Source organism: Narcine bancroftii, chromosome 13 (assembly GCF_036971445.1).
Source record: "Narcine bancroftii isolate sNarBan1 chromosome 13, sNarBan1.hap1, whole genome shotgun sequence".
Lineage (NCBI taxonomy): Eukaryota > Metazoa > Chordata > Chondrichthyes > Torpediniformes > Narcinidae > Narcine > Narcine bancroftii.
The window spans coordinates 66,414,215-66,428,872 of NC_091481.1; the positions used below are offsets into that span (position 1 = coordinate 66,414,215).

Sequence of the window (14,658 nt, forward strand, 5' to 3'; positions counted from 1 at the left end):
TTCACCAGGTCTGCTATGTTGAAAAAGGTGGCTCTCCACCACCGAGTGAAGGGCAATAACAGATGAGCAAGAAATAATTGTCTAGTCAGTAGGCACTTTCAAGTTGCCTTGTAAAATGGGGTTAACTGGCCAATTGGTCCAGTTAGCACCTCTCTCACAAGGCAGCTTGAAAGGGTCCGACCGGGTCAGCAGACTCCAAAATCAACTGGGTCCCTGCCCTACCTCGGAGGTTCTCAGGGAACCTACCCAGGACGCTTGAAAACAAAAATGGCCGACCCGGTTACCCCGCCTGAAGTGTCTGCTGTGATCAGGGGGAATAAGAGAGGGGTCGCTGCCATGGGGATGGGGGGGGGGGCGGGGGTCACAACTGGGGGGAGTGAGGTGGCTGGCACGAGGGGAGAGATCACTGACGTGGGGGAGGTTGGCGGGGGCAGAGGGGTTGGCTGACTTGGGGTGGGGGGGTAGCGTGGTTGATGCTGGGGCGGGTGACTGAGAATGGGTGGGAGGGGACGAGGAGACCGACCACCGATAGTTTGCATGACACGTCATCGCGGGGGGGGGGGGTGGAGTCCCCCTTAAATCACCATGTTGGCAATTTACTGGGTCAGTTCCCCCCCCCCCCCCCCCTCCCGCTGGTAGAACCTTTTGCCCACTAATCGCACCTGGGTCCCTGGACGGCTACCCCAGAGATGCAGCATAAAAATGCCTAATGGCATGGTACTTGCTGCAAACCAACAAGGGGGAGGGAAGGTTGAACAATCTCAGGGTGGGCAAACTGTCCTTGGGAATGTAATGAACCCATCACATTGCACACAGCAAGTTCCCATCATCTGCAAAACGCCGTAGATTGGTGAAGGTTGGTCCCTGGGTAGAGGGAAGAGACCCTGGTGTTTTCCAGCAACTGAACGACCCGCTCTGGTGGGGGGTGGGGGAGGGGGCCTCTTCACCCCAAGGAGGAACCTGGGTGCGGGCCGGCGGATCCGGTCGGAACGGTTTGTTCGGACGGACCGGAAGTGAGTCTGGAGCCGACCTGCCGTTGGAAACCAGCGACAGCAGCATGGCAACGGTGAGAGGGAGCGGGGAGAAGGAGGTGGAAAGGGAGAGGGAGGTAAAGAGAGAGGGAGGGAGGGAAAGAGAGAGGGAAAGGAGAGGAAGGGGGAAAAGAGAGAGAGAGAGGGGGAGAGGGAGAGAGGGGGGAAAGGGAGAGGGGGAAGGGAGAGGGGGAGGGGGAAGGGAGAGGGGGAGGGGGAAGGGGGGGAGGGGGAAGGGAGAGGGGAAGGGGGAGAGGGAGAGTGGGAAGGGGAGAGGGAGAGAGAGGGAGAGGGAGGTAGAGTGAGAGGGAGGGAGGTAAAGAGGGGGAAGGGAGAGTGGGAGGGGGGAAGGGAGAGTGGGAGGGGGGAAGGGAGAGTGGGAGGGGAGAGAGGGAAGGAAAATGGAAAGAGAGAGAGGGAGGGAGAAAATGGAAGGAGGGAGGGGATAAAGGGAGAGAGGTGTCACATTTGTGGCCCGAAATGTGAAGTTAATAAAACATTAAACACAAGTTTTATCAGGTAAACTTCTCAGTGGCTTAATTCTCCCGTTTCCTTTGTTCTCATGCTTATGTTCTTATCTCTCTTTCATACCACGTGATTTCCGGTACATCTCATACATATTCATTATCATGACATCCCTCCTTTAATCAGAAATAAACTTTACCTTCACTTACCAATATCCCTCGGAAACATACAAACATCGTAACTAATGGTAATACTATAACTCAACTACATAAAATTTACTTCCTACAGCACTCATACATGCACTTTATGATATAAGATTAAAATACTGTCCCAAAGTTCTTACTAAAACTATGGCACAAAGTCTTCGTATCGTTTGGGCACTTTCCGGTTTCGTTTCGGCCTGCCTGCGATATTGTCGTCGCTTCTCGGTTGTTCACTCTCGGCGTCGGCAATACTGCTCGCCACGGCTTCCGGTGTTTCTGGCGCTCTAGTCACTTCATCAGGAGTGCTGGTAACTGCCTCTGGAACATCATCAGGTCTCTCAGTTTCAACATCTCGTATTGGCCTTTCAACCTCTTCGCTCGATGTATCTCTGGACTGGTACCTTTTTACACCTGAGACATTTCTCTTATACAGGACTCCAGTCGGAGACTTGACTGTCACCATACTGCCACTTCTGGATACAACAGTATAGGGTTGATGGTAATAAGGTGTGTCTAGCTTACCACCAGTTTCATGCCTCACTAGAACATTATCTCCTGGCATGATGTCTGAGTACTTGGCTCCACGTTTCGAATCTGTGTACAGCTTTGCTGCACCTTTCTTTTCAGCATCGTGGTCCCTCATCTCCTGGTCGTCTCGGATTTCCTTTATTTCTGGCATTTTTGTGCGGATTTTTCTCCCAAAAAATGCTTCTGCAGGACTTTTTCCAGTGGTTGCATGAGGCGTTGCTCGATAGACAGCCACATAAGATAGCAATGCTTCTCGCCAATTTTGTCCCTCTGCGTGTGCAATCCTCAATCGTTTTTCAATGGACTGATTTTGTCTCTCTACTTCTCCGTTGGCTTGCGGCCATTTCGGAGTTACTTTATGATGGTGGATACCTGTGGTCCTCATGTATTCCGCAAATGTCTCTGAAATGAATTGTGGACCATTGTCAGAGTATTCTTCTTTGGCTTGGCTTCGCGGACGAAGATTTATGGAGGGGGTAAAAAGTCCACGTCAGCTGCAGGCTCGTTTGTGGCTGACAAGTAATCCATATCTTGCGAATATCTCTGCTAATGCTTGTATTGTTTTTTCAGTGGTTGTGGACTTCAACACCACGTACTCATAGTATCTGCTGTAGTAATCTATCACTACCATAATTGATTCACCCGTCGGTAAAGGTCCAAGAAAATCAACAGCTACGTCGATCCATGGTCCTGTCGGGAGTTGCGTACTCCAGATCGGTTCTGGCGGATTACTCCTACTTGTGATTTGACATCCATGACAAGTTTTAACAAATCTCTCTGCGTCTTTATCACAACCTGGCCACCATACCTTGGTCCTGAGGTTTTGCTTGGTACCAGCAATACCTAGGTGTCCTTCATGTGCTAAGGATACGATCTTCGGTCTCAATCTTTGCGGAATCACCAATCTGCAACCTCTGAATACACACTGTCCGATGCAACAAAGTTCATCTCTAATGGGAATGTAAGCCTTGTGAGTACACTTGTCCCATTGTCCACTCTGTATGCATTCTCTTACTTCCTTGAGTTCTGGATCACGTTCGGATTCTCTCTCGACTTCCTTCGTAGTCACAGCTTTCAGTGTCGACTGAATAGCTACGAAGCGTACAAAGCTCTCTGTTTCTGTTCCCAATTCTGACTTGGATTGTGGACCACCATCCTTCACCGATCTGGACAGTGGATCTGCAATGTTTGTTTTCCCTGCAATGTGGATTACTTTATATTTGTAGGGTTGTAGTCTGAGTACCCATCTCTCTATTCTGGCACATGGTTTGGATCTAGGTGCATAGATCACCTCTAATGGCTTATAATCTGTGAATGAGTTCAAATTCAATGCCGTATAAATATGCATGGAACCTCTCACAGGCCCATACAAGTCCGAGTGCTTCTTTCTCTGTCTGAGAGTATCTTCTTTCCACATCTGATAACGATCTGCTGGCATAGGCAATGATTCTTGGTCCTCCATCATGCATCTGGACCAACACGGTTCCTAAACCAACCGGGCTGGCATCCGCTATGACTTTGGTTGATGCCGCCGGATCGTAATATCCAAGAGTTTTTGCATCTGTCAGGCTTTGCTTCAGCGCTGTGAATGCTTTCTTCTGCTCAGATCCAAAATGAAAAGGTACACCTTTCCTGGTTAGTTTCCTTAGTGGTTCTGCCACTGTAGCGAAATTAGGAATGAACTTTGCACAAAAATTGACCAATCCCAGGAAACTCCTCACCTCTGTTGCGTTCTGAGGTGCACGTGCCTCTGCAATAGCTTTCACCTTGGCCTCTGCAGGGTTTAGTCCTTCCCGTGTAAGTCTGTGTCCCATGAAGTCCATTTCTGACACACCGAACTGGCACTTGTTTCCATTCACGGTAAGGCCTGCCTCCTGTAGTCTAGATAGTACACGACTCAACCGTTTGTCATGCTCTTCCTTCGTTGGTGCATGGACTATGATGTCGTCAGAAATGTTGGCAACTCCAGGAATGCCTTGAATCACTCAATGGATTTCATACTGGTAGATCTCAGAAGCTGCATTAATTCCAAATGATAGTCTCTTGTAACGATACAATCCACAGTGAGTCACAAATGTTGTTACATCTCGGGAACCTGGATCCAGCTCTAATTGATGATAGCCCCATTTCAGATCAATTTTTGAGAATACCTTGCTGGTAGTTAGTTCTTGAAGTATTTCATCCACTGTTGGTATAGGGTGTCGTTCTCTAATTATAGCTTCATTGGCCATTCTCATGTCAACACATAGTCTTATGTCACCCTTTGGTTTGGGCACAATCACTACTGGGCTGACCCATTGCGTCGAATGTTCCACAGGTTCAATAATGTCTTGTTCGATCAATTCTTTAATTTTGGCTTCGACTTTCCCACGAAGTCCAAACGGAGTTCGGCGCATTGGTTGTGCCTTGGGTTTGACTGTTTCATCTACCGCTAGCTTCAATTGTCGACCTTTCAGCTTTCCTACTCCTTGGAAGACTGCGGGGAATTCTTGCTTCATATCCTCGTATGACTGAATTGAATTGACACAAGCTCCAATATGAAGTATTGCCAGGTCTTGCGCTGTGCTTCTACTCAGCAATGGTTCTCCCCTCTCTTCTATGACCATAAACTCTGCTTCGATGTACTTATCTCCAGCTTCAACAGTTGCAGTAAAACATCCAATGGTCTGCAATGGCTTGGTTGCTGTGTATGGATACAGTTTCTTGGAACACTTCTTTGAGGTACAGATGATCTTTTTCCTTTTCAGCTTCTCCCATAAATGTCGATCAATCACATTACTGTCACTGCCTGAGTCTACAATGACCTGCACTGTCACTCCACCAATGATCACTGGGACCTTCTCATGATGTACTTCATTCAACGTAAATTGGTAACAACTCTGTTCCTCCTGGGTATCATCATCGTCACCGTCTATCTGGCAAATGGTATCTTTCTTTCCAGGATACTTTCCTTTCCCCCAGGCTTTGCCTTTGGAAGTTGTACTCTTCCTCTTCTGGTCTGCATTGGACTTGCTTTTGCACTTGTTTGCAAAATGGTCCTTACCTCCACACTTTCTGCAAACGGGCAATATGGGTCTTTTCCAAAGTGACCTCGGTTTCCACATCGATAACACTCCACGTCCTGTGTCAACGTACATCTTGGCTGGTTTTTTTTTTTTTTTTTTAAATTTTTTATTTTTCACACCATAAATCACAATAGCCATGATATACACTTTTTCTTTTTCACACATTTACAGTGATTTTTTCTCCCCCCCCCCCCCCCCCCCCTCCCTCCCAAGCCACCCCCCCACCCCCCCCTCATCCATTTTAGGTATACAATCTAGGTTGCATTAATTCAGTCAGACAATGTTGTCATTCAACAAAAATACACCAGAAATTCTACTGAGTCCATTCTTTTCTTTTCTTCTCCTGCCATCAACTTAGGTAATGTTTGTTCCCGGTAGGTTTTCGCTATTGTATTTAATGTAAGGCTCCCATACTTGTTCGAATATTTCAATATTATTTCTTAAACTATATGTTATTTTTTCTAATGGAATACATTTATTCATTTCTATATACCATTGTTGTATTTTCAAATTATCTTCCAATTTCCAGGTTGACATAATACATTTTTTTGCTACGGCTAGGGCTATCTTGACAAATCTTTTTTGTGCATCTTCCAAGTCAATTCCAAATTCTTTATTTTTTATGTTACTTAGGAGAAAGATCTCTGGATTCTTTGGTATATTGTTTTCTGTTATTTTATTTAATATCTGATTGAGATCATCCCAAAATTTTTCTACTCTCTCACATGTCCAGATTGCATGAATTGTTGTTCCCCTTTCTTTTTTACATCGAAAACATCTATCAGATACTGTTGGGTCCCATTTATTTAACTTTTGCGGTGTAATGTATAGTCTGTGTAACCAATTATATTGTATCATACGCAGCCTCGTATTTATTGTATTTCTCATCGTTCCAGAACATAATTTCTCCCATGTTTCCTTTTTTATCTTTATATTTAAATCTTGTTCCCATTTTTGTTTAGTTTTACCATTTGTTTCCTCATTCTTCTTTTCTTGCAGTTTGATATACATATTTGTTATAAATCTTTTGATTAACATTGTATCTGTAATCACATATTCAAGGTTACTTCCCTCTGGTAAACTCAAATTGCTTCCTAATTTATCTTTCAAGTAGGATCTCAGTTGGTAATATGCCAGCGCTGTATCTCCAGTTATATTGTACTTATCTCTCATTTGTTCAAAGGATAAGAATCTACTTCCTGAAAAACAATTTTCTATTCTTTTAATCCCTTTTTTTTCCCATTTTCTAAAGGAAAGGTTGTCTATTGTAAAAGGGAGTAGCTTATTTTGCGTCAATATTAGTTTTGGTATTTGATAATTTATTTTATTTCTTTCTACATGAATCTTCTTCCATATATTGAGGAGATGGTGTAATACTGGAGAAGTTCTATGTTGTACCAATTTTTCGTCCCATTTATATAATATGTGTTCAGGTATCTTTTCCCCTATTTTATCTAATTCTAGTCTCGTCCAGTCTGGTTTTTCCCTTGTTTGATAAAAATCTGATAGGTACCTTAATTGTGCGGCTCTATAATAATTTTTGAAGTTTGGCAATTGTAAGCCTCCTTGTTTATACCATTCTGTTAATTTATCTAGTGCTATCCTCGGTTTCCCCCCTCTTCATAAAAATCTCCTTATTATTTTCTTTAACTCTTTGAAGAATTTTTCTGTCAGTTGTATTGGCAATGCCTGAAATAAGTATAGTATCCTTGGAAAAATGTTCATTTTAATACAGTTTATCCTTCCTATCAGTGTTAGTGGTAGCTCTTTCCAATGCTCTAAATCGTCCTGTAATTTTTTCATTAGTGGATTGTAATTGAGTTTATATAATTGGCCTAGATTTTTGTTTATTTGCACACCTAGGTATCTTATTGCCTGCATTTGCCATCTGAATGGGGATTCCTCCTTAAATTTTGAGAAATCCGCGTTATTCATAGGCATTGCTTCACTTTTATTTACGTTTATCTTGTATCCCGACACTTCTCCATATTCCTTCAATTTCTTATATAGTTCTTTTATTGATAGTTCTGGTTCTGTTAAGTACACTATCACATCATCCGCAAATAGACTGATTTTATATTCCCTGTCTTTTATTTTTATTCCTTTTATATTATTATCTATTCCTATCGATTCTGCTAGTGGTTCTATAGCTAGCGCAAACAATAATGGTGATAGTGGGCATCCCTGCCGCGTTGACCTGCTTAAGTTAAATTGCTTTGATACATGTCCATTTACTGTCACTTTCGCTAACGGTCCCTCATATAATGCTTTAATCCAATTAATATACTTCTCCGGTAAACTGAATTTTTGCAATACTTTGAACAAGTAATTCCATTCTACTCTGTCGAAGGCCTTCTCTGCGTCTAAAGCAACTGCTACTGCCGGTGCTTTATTTCCTTCTACTGCATGAATTAAGTTAATAAATTTACAAATATTGTCTGTTGTGCGTCTTTTTTTGATAAATCCAGTTTGGTCTAAATTTACCATTTTCGGTACCTGTTCTGCTAATCTGTTTGCTAATAGTTTAGCTATTATCTTATAATCTGTGTTTAGCAGAGATATTGGTCTATATGACGCTGGTGAGAGTGGATCTTTCCCTTGTTTTAGTATCACTGTAATTATTGCTGTTTTACATGAATCTGGTAAGTTTTGTGTCTCATCAATCTGGTTGATTACATCCAGGAGGGGCGGTATTATTAGATCTTTAAATGTTTTGTAGAATTCTATTGGGAGTCCATCCTCTCCTGGTGTCTTATTATTTGGTAAATTTTTTATTATCTCTTGTATTTCTACTGTTCCAAATGGTTCTGTTAATTTATTTTGTTCCTCTATTTGTAGTTTTGGTAGTTCAATTTTAGTCAAAAATTCATCTATTTTCCCTTCTTTCCCTTCGTTTTCAGTTCGGTATAATTGTTCATAGAATTCTCTGAAGTTTTCCTTAATTTCTTTTGGATTATATGTAATTTGTTTGTCTTTTTTCCTTGTTGCCAATACCATTTTCTTAGTTTGCTCTGTCTTAAGCTGCCATGCTAAGATTTTGTGTGTTTTTTCACCTAGTTCATAATATTTCTGTTTTGTCTTCATTATATTCTTCTCCACCTTATATGTTTGTAATGTTTCATATTTTATTTTTTTATCCGCCAATTCTCTTCTTTTGGTTGTATCTTCCTTTATTGCTAATTTTTTCTCTATGTTTATTATTTCCCTTTCCAACTGCTCTGTTTCCTGATTATAGTCCTTCTTCATCTTGGTTGCATAACTTATTATTTGTCCTCTAATGAATGCTTTCATTGCGTCCCATAGTATAAACTTATCTTCCACTGATTCCGTATTTACTTCAAAGTACATTTTTAATTGTTTTTCAATAAATTCTCTAAAATCCTGTCTTTTAAGTAGCATGGGGTTTAATCTCCATCTATACATTCTTGGAGGGATGTCCTCTAACTCTATTGTCAATATCAGGGGTGAGTGGTCCGATAATAGTCTAGCTTTATATTCCGTTTTCCTAACTCTCCCTTGAATGTGGGCTGATAACAGGAATAGGTCTATCCTTGAGTATGTTTTATGTCTAGTCGAGTAGTATGAGTATTCCTTTTCTTTTGGGTTTTGTTTCCTCCATATGTCCACAAGTTTCATTTCTTGCATTGATTTAATTATAAATTTGGTTACTTTGTTCTTCCTGTTAATTTTTTTCCCCGTTTTATCCATATTTGGATTCAAATTCAGATTGAAATCCCCTCCTATTAGTATGTTCCCTTGCGTATTAGCTACCTTCAAAAAGATATCTTGCATAAACTTTTGATCTTCTTCGTTAGGTGAATATATATTAAGTAGATTCCAAAGCTCCGAATATATCTGACATTTTATCATAACATATCTCCCTGCTGGATCTATTATTTCCTCTTCTATTTTAAATGGCACATTTTTGCTAATTAATATAGCCACTCCTCTTGCTTTTGAATTATACGATGCTGCTGTTACATGTCCTACCCAATCTCTCTTTAATTTCTTGTGCTCCAATTCAGTTAAGTGTGTTTCTTGGACAAATGCTATATCTATTTTTTCCTTTTTCAGTAAATTTAGTAGTTTCTTCCTTTTAATTTGGTTATGTATTCCATTAATATTTAAAGTCATATAGTTCAGCGTAGCCATTTTATATTTTGTTTATCTTCTCTTTCCGTTTTTTCATCATTACCTTTCCTCCTTTTCCATTTCTGTTTTCTTATTTTCAACTCTTTACCAGACAACATTCCTACAACATCCCACATTTTCCTTATTCTCCTATTTCTATCTTCTTTATCCCCAATCTCCCCTTCCCCTCCTGAGTTGTCCTTTATCCCTTGTCGGACAACCACATCTCCCCTCTCCATTTGGATTTGCGAATCCACTCGCAAGCGTCAACTGATTTTGCAGTGACCGCTCTTTTCCCCCACCCAGCCCCCCCCAGAAAAGATTTCACTTTTTATATGTCACAAAGGTCACTCTTTTAATTCCCTCCTTATTCTCTCTATTCCATTACCTTCCCTTATTACTTCTTGTCTATACTATCTATGTTTTCCTCTAATTACAGATACTTTCACGTATGCCCATTGTCTCTATTCACTCTTATACCTCTTTACCCGCATACATATCAATCGTAGTCGTTTTTACCCTCATTACCCTTCTTCATCCCTCAGTCTATTTTTGTCTTTACCCACATACATATCAATCGTGATCATTTTTGCTCTCATTACCCGTCTTCATCCCTCAGTCTATTTTTGTAATTGTTCTGCAAATTTTCGTGCTTCTTCTGGATCCGAGAACAGTCTGTTTTGTTGTCCTGGAATAAATATTTTCAATACCGCAGGATGCTTCAGTGTAAATTTATATCCTTTCTTCCATAAAATCGCTTTTGCTGTATTGAACTCTTTTCTCTTCTTTAGGAGTTCAAAGCTTATATCTGGATAAATGAAGATTTTTTGCCCTTTATACTCCAGTGGTTTGTTGCCCTCTCTTACTTTTTCCATTGTCTTCTCCAGTACCTTTTCTCTTGTAGTATATCTTAGGAATTTTACTACAATAGATCTTGGTTTTTGTTGTGGTTGTGGTTTAGGGGCCAATGCTCTATGTGCCCTTTCTATTTCCATTTCTTGCTGTAGTTCTGGACATCCTAGGGCCTTAGGGATCCATTCTTTTATAAACTCCCTCATATTCTTGCCTTCTTCATCTTCCTTAAGGCCCACTATCTTTATGTTATTTCTTCTGTTATAATTTTCCATTATATCTATTTTTTGGGCTAGTAATTCTTGTGTCTCTTTAGTTTTTTTATTAGATTCCTCCAATTTCTTTTTTAAGTCTTCTACCTCCATTTCTGCTGCTATTGCCCGTTCTTCCATCTTGTCCATTTTTTTCCCCATTTCTGTTAAGGTCATCTCCATTTTATTTATTTTCTTTTCTGTGTTGTTTATTCTTCTTCTTAAATCATTGAATTCCTGTGTTTGCCATTCTTTAAATGACTCCATGTATCCTCTAACAAGAGCAAGTATATCCTTTACCTTGCCTTTCCCTTTATCTATTTCACTGTATTCTTCCTCTTCTTCTTCCTCTGGGTTGGCCATCTGTTGTTTCTTTGATGCCCTTTCCTCCTCTTCTTTCTTGTTTCCATTGTCTTCTGTGGTCTCTTCTTGCTGCAGGTGTTCTGCAGCTGTCGTTGCCGGCTGTGGAGATCGACTCCCCAGCTGGTCCCCCCTCCCGTCGGTGTGTTTTTATTTTCATGCGCATCGCGCATGCGCGGTTGCGCACTTTTACTCGGCTCTGTGAGCCATTGTTGTAGTTCTTTTTCTACCGACCTGAGGTAGTGGGGTCCTCTCTCCACAGCGGGCCTCTTCGGACAGGTAAGGCCTTCACCTTTTTCCTCCGTTGTCTTCTCTTCCTCTCTTCTTTCCGTTGATTTTGATTTTTCTCCTTTTGTCTCCATCTTCTTTCCACCTTTATACTCACTTTTCTTTAACTTGTATTTCTGTGCCTTTGTATTTTCTCTTGTTTTTCCTGACTTTTCTGGAGAGGGCTGGAGTTCACCGTCCGGCCACTACTCCATCACGTGACTCCTCCCTATCTTGGCTGGTTATGGCGATGTGAGAGCCTCTTAATTTGCTGGCTTGAGTTGTCTTTCAGGGTCATGGTATGAAATTGCCCTTCAACAGCCTCTAATGCAGCAGCAATAGCTAAAGCATCGGTGAGTTCCAACTCACTCCCTCTTTCCAGTAGACGTCTTCTGAGTTTATCTGATCTGCAGTGCTGTACGACTTGATCCAATAATTGGTTGTCCAAATCAGCTGGCATTTAATTGCATCCAACAGCTAGCTGGCGTAGTCTCGTCACGTACTGAGCAATTGTCTGGTCATCTTCTTGTCTCGTTCTACGAAACAAATGGCGTTGAAATGTAGCATTCGGTGTCACTACTTAGTGTGCATTTAATGCATCTACCGCTTTCCGGTACTCATCCTTTCTTCCAGTATTCAAAAGTGTCTTAAATGTTTCCCGAACTGAGGGTCCCGCAGTGAAAAGAAGTAACGCCCTTCTCTGCGCTTTTTGTTCAACTGTACCGGTATCTAGAAATAGGCCACGACTGTCGGCGTAGGATTCAAATTCTTCCAGCCATGCCTTCCACTTCACACTTACAGTACTTGCATCACCCGTTGGGTCAAAATGAGCAATTCCACTATGTGTTAGAAAGTCACCGTCTGCACCAGCCATGAGGAAATATTCCAGCCCCAAAAGTACTGAGACACAGAGAAAATTCTTATCACCTTGAAGTTGTCTGTAATCCTCTGTAATCTTGTTTAGTCTTTAATTTTCTTCAAGCTTATCCCATCCTCGTCGCCAATGTCACATTTGTGGCCCGAAATGTGAAGTTAACATAACATAATAACATAACATAACAATTACAGCACGGAAACAGGCCATTAGGCCCTTCTAGTCCGCACCGAACCAAACACCCCTTTCTAATCCCACCTCCCTGCACAATGCCCATAACCCTCCATCTTCCTCTCATCCATATACCTGTCCAACCTTTTCTTAAATAATACAATTGACTCCGCCGCTACTATTTCTCCCGGAAGATCATTCCACACAGCTACCACTCTCTGAGTAAAGAAGTTCCCCCTCATGTTACCTCTAAACCTCTGCCCCTTAATTCTTAACTTATGTCCTCTTGTTTTAAACTTTCCTCCCCTTAACGGAAATAGTCTATCCACATCCATTCTGTCTATCCCTTTCATAATCTTAAATACTTCTATCAAATCCCCTCTCAACCTTCTACGCTCCAAAGAATAAAGACCCAATCTGTCCAATCTCTCCCCATACTCCAGATGCTTAAACCCAGGCAACATTCTGGTAAACCTTCTCTGCACTCTCTCCACTCTGTTTATATCCTTCCTATAATTAGGCGACCAGAACTGCACACAGAACTCCAAATTAGGCCGCACCATCGTCTTATACAATCTCAACATCACCTCCCAACTCCTATATTCCATGCAATGATTGATAAAGGCCAGCATACTAAAAGCCTTCTTCACCACCCTGTTCACGTGAGTTTCTACCTTCAGGGAAAGATGTACCGTCACTCCTAAATCTTTCTGCTCTTCTGTATTCCTCAATGCTCTCCCATTTACCACATATGTCCTATTCTGATTCTTCTTACCAAAATGAAGCACCTCACACTTATCAGCATTAAATTCCATCTGCCATTTTTCAGCCCACTTTTCTAAGCAGCCCAAATCCCTCTGCACTCCTTGAAAACCTTCTTCATTATCCACTATTCCACCTATCTTAGTATCGTCTGCATATTTACTAATCCAATTCACCACCCCATCATCTAGATCATTAATGTATATAACAAACAACAATGGGCCCAATACAGATCCTTGAGGCACACCACCGGTCACCGGCCTCCAACCTGACAGACAATTATCCACTACCACTCTCTGGCCTCTCCCTTTCAGCCAATGTTCAATCCATTTGACTATCTCAAAATTTATACCTAAAGACTGCACCTTCCTAACTAACCTTCCATGTGGTACCTTATCGAAGGTAAAACATTAAACACAAGTTTTATCAGGTAAACTTCTCAGTGGTTTTATTCTCCCGTTTCCTTTGTTCTCCTGCTTATGTTCTTATCTCTCTCTCATACCACGTGATTTCCGGTACATCTCATACATATTCATTATCATGACAAGAGGGGGAAAAGGGAGAGAGCTGGGGAGGGGGAACATGGAGAGGGAGGGGGAGGAAAAGGGGGAAAGGAGGGAAAGATGAGGGAGGGGAGAGAGGGGAGGGGAAGATGAGGGAGGAGGGGAGGGGAAGATGAGGGAGATGGGGAGGGAGGAGGGTGGGGAGAGGAGGGGAGGGAGGAGGGTGGGGAGAAAAGGGGAAGAGGGGAGGGGAGGAGGGTGGGAAGAGAAGGGGAAGAGGGGACGGGAGGGGAGCGGGGTGCATAATTTACCTGTAGCAGCGGAACAGTTGCTTTGAAAAATATTACATGCTTTTTTGTGTTTCCATTTTCAGACCACGACCACAAAGGTTCCTGAAGTGAGGGATGTCACCAGGATAGAGAGAATTGGTACGTTTAAAGGGTTAGGGTTATGTTTATTCTTTATTTCTTATTTCAAGTTCAAGCCACTTGTCCCTCTACCATATTCCGACTGTCATGGTTTGCGATCCAGCCTATGGAGCTGGTGTGATCGTGAATTATGGATGTAGTTGGAGCAGTGTTATCGCCACGTGCTCAGATGCAATAAGAAGGTTTGTTTTGCGAGCAGTCCAGCTAGGCAACCCATGCCCAGTACAGTTACTGAAATGTGGTGCAAGGTTATATAGAGAGAGATGAATTGGTACAGACCAAAAACAACTTTATTTTGAACACGATATCATTTAGCTGTCTGAGTAAGTCAGGAAAGAAACTGTCCTTGAATTTATTGATTCATGTTCTTACACTCTTGTGAATTGTGAAGCTAAAGAAATTGTGGACGTGGTTTAAAATGAACTCTGGGACATAGTTAAACCCAAGGAGCAGAACTAACTGGAATGTCTACTGCCCACAGGTGCCCACTCACATATCCGTGGTTTGGGACTTGATGATGCTTTGGAACCCCGACAGGTACAGATTTGGGCAGCGCTGATGCAATAGAGCGTTTGGGACTGTTGAGGGCTCTCTGCCAGTAGGAACTTTGACCAATTGATTTGCTTTTCACTTGTTTCTTCACATCCAAGCATGTACACTGTCAACCTGCATGTTTACCCATTGAGTGGGCAGGCGTTATCCTTTAAAGTCCCAAGAATGTGGGATTATCACAGTTCGGAGTTAGAAGGGATCCTTTAACATTGAAT

The 14,658-nt window shown here is 42.0% G+C and overlaps 1 protein-coding gene across 2 annotated transcripts in view; it reads left to right on the top strand.

The window, feature by feature from the left end:
* Positions 1 to 1,005: 1,005 nt before the first annotated feature.
* Positions 1,006 to 14,658, top strand: part of ruvbl2 (RuvB-like AAA ATPase 2) — a 42,450-nt gene continuing 28,797 nt past the window's right edge. The window contains exons 1-3 of one of the 2 annotated variants that reach the window (XM_069909147.1): positions 1,006 to 1,066; positions 13,837 to 13,891; positions 14,373 to 14,428. In XM_069909147.1, coding sequence (XP_069765248.1) covers positions 1,058 to 1,066; positions 13,837 to 13,891; positions 14,373 to 14,428 — 120 coding nt within the window. In that variant the 5' untranslated portion in view covers positions 1,006 to 1,057. The remainder of the gene's footprint in view (positions 1,067 to 13,836; positions 13,892 to 14,372; positions 14,429 to 14,658) is intronic. The other variant, XM_069909146.1, reaches the window with a different exon arrangement.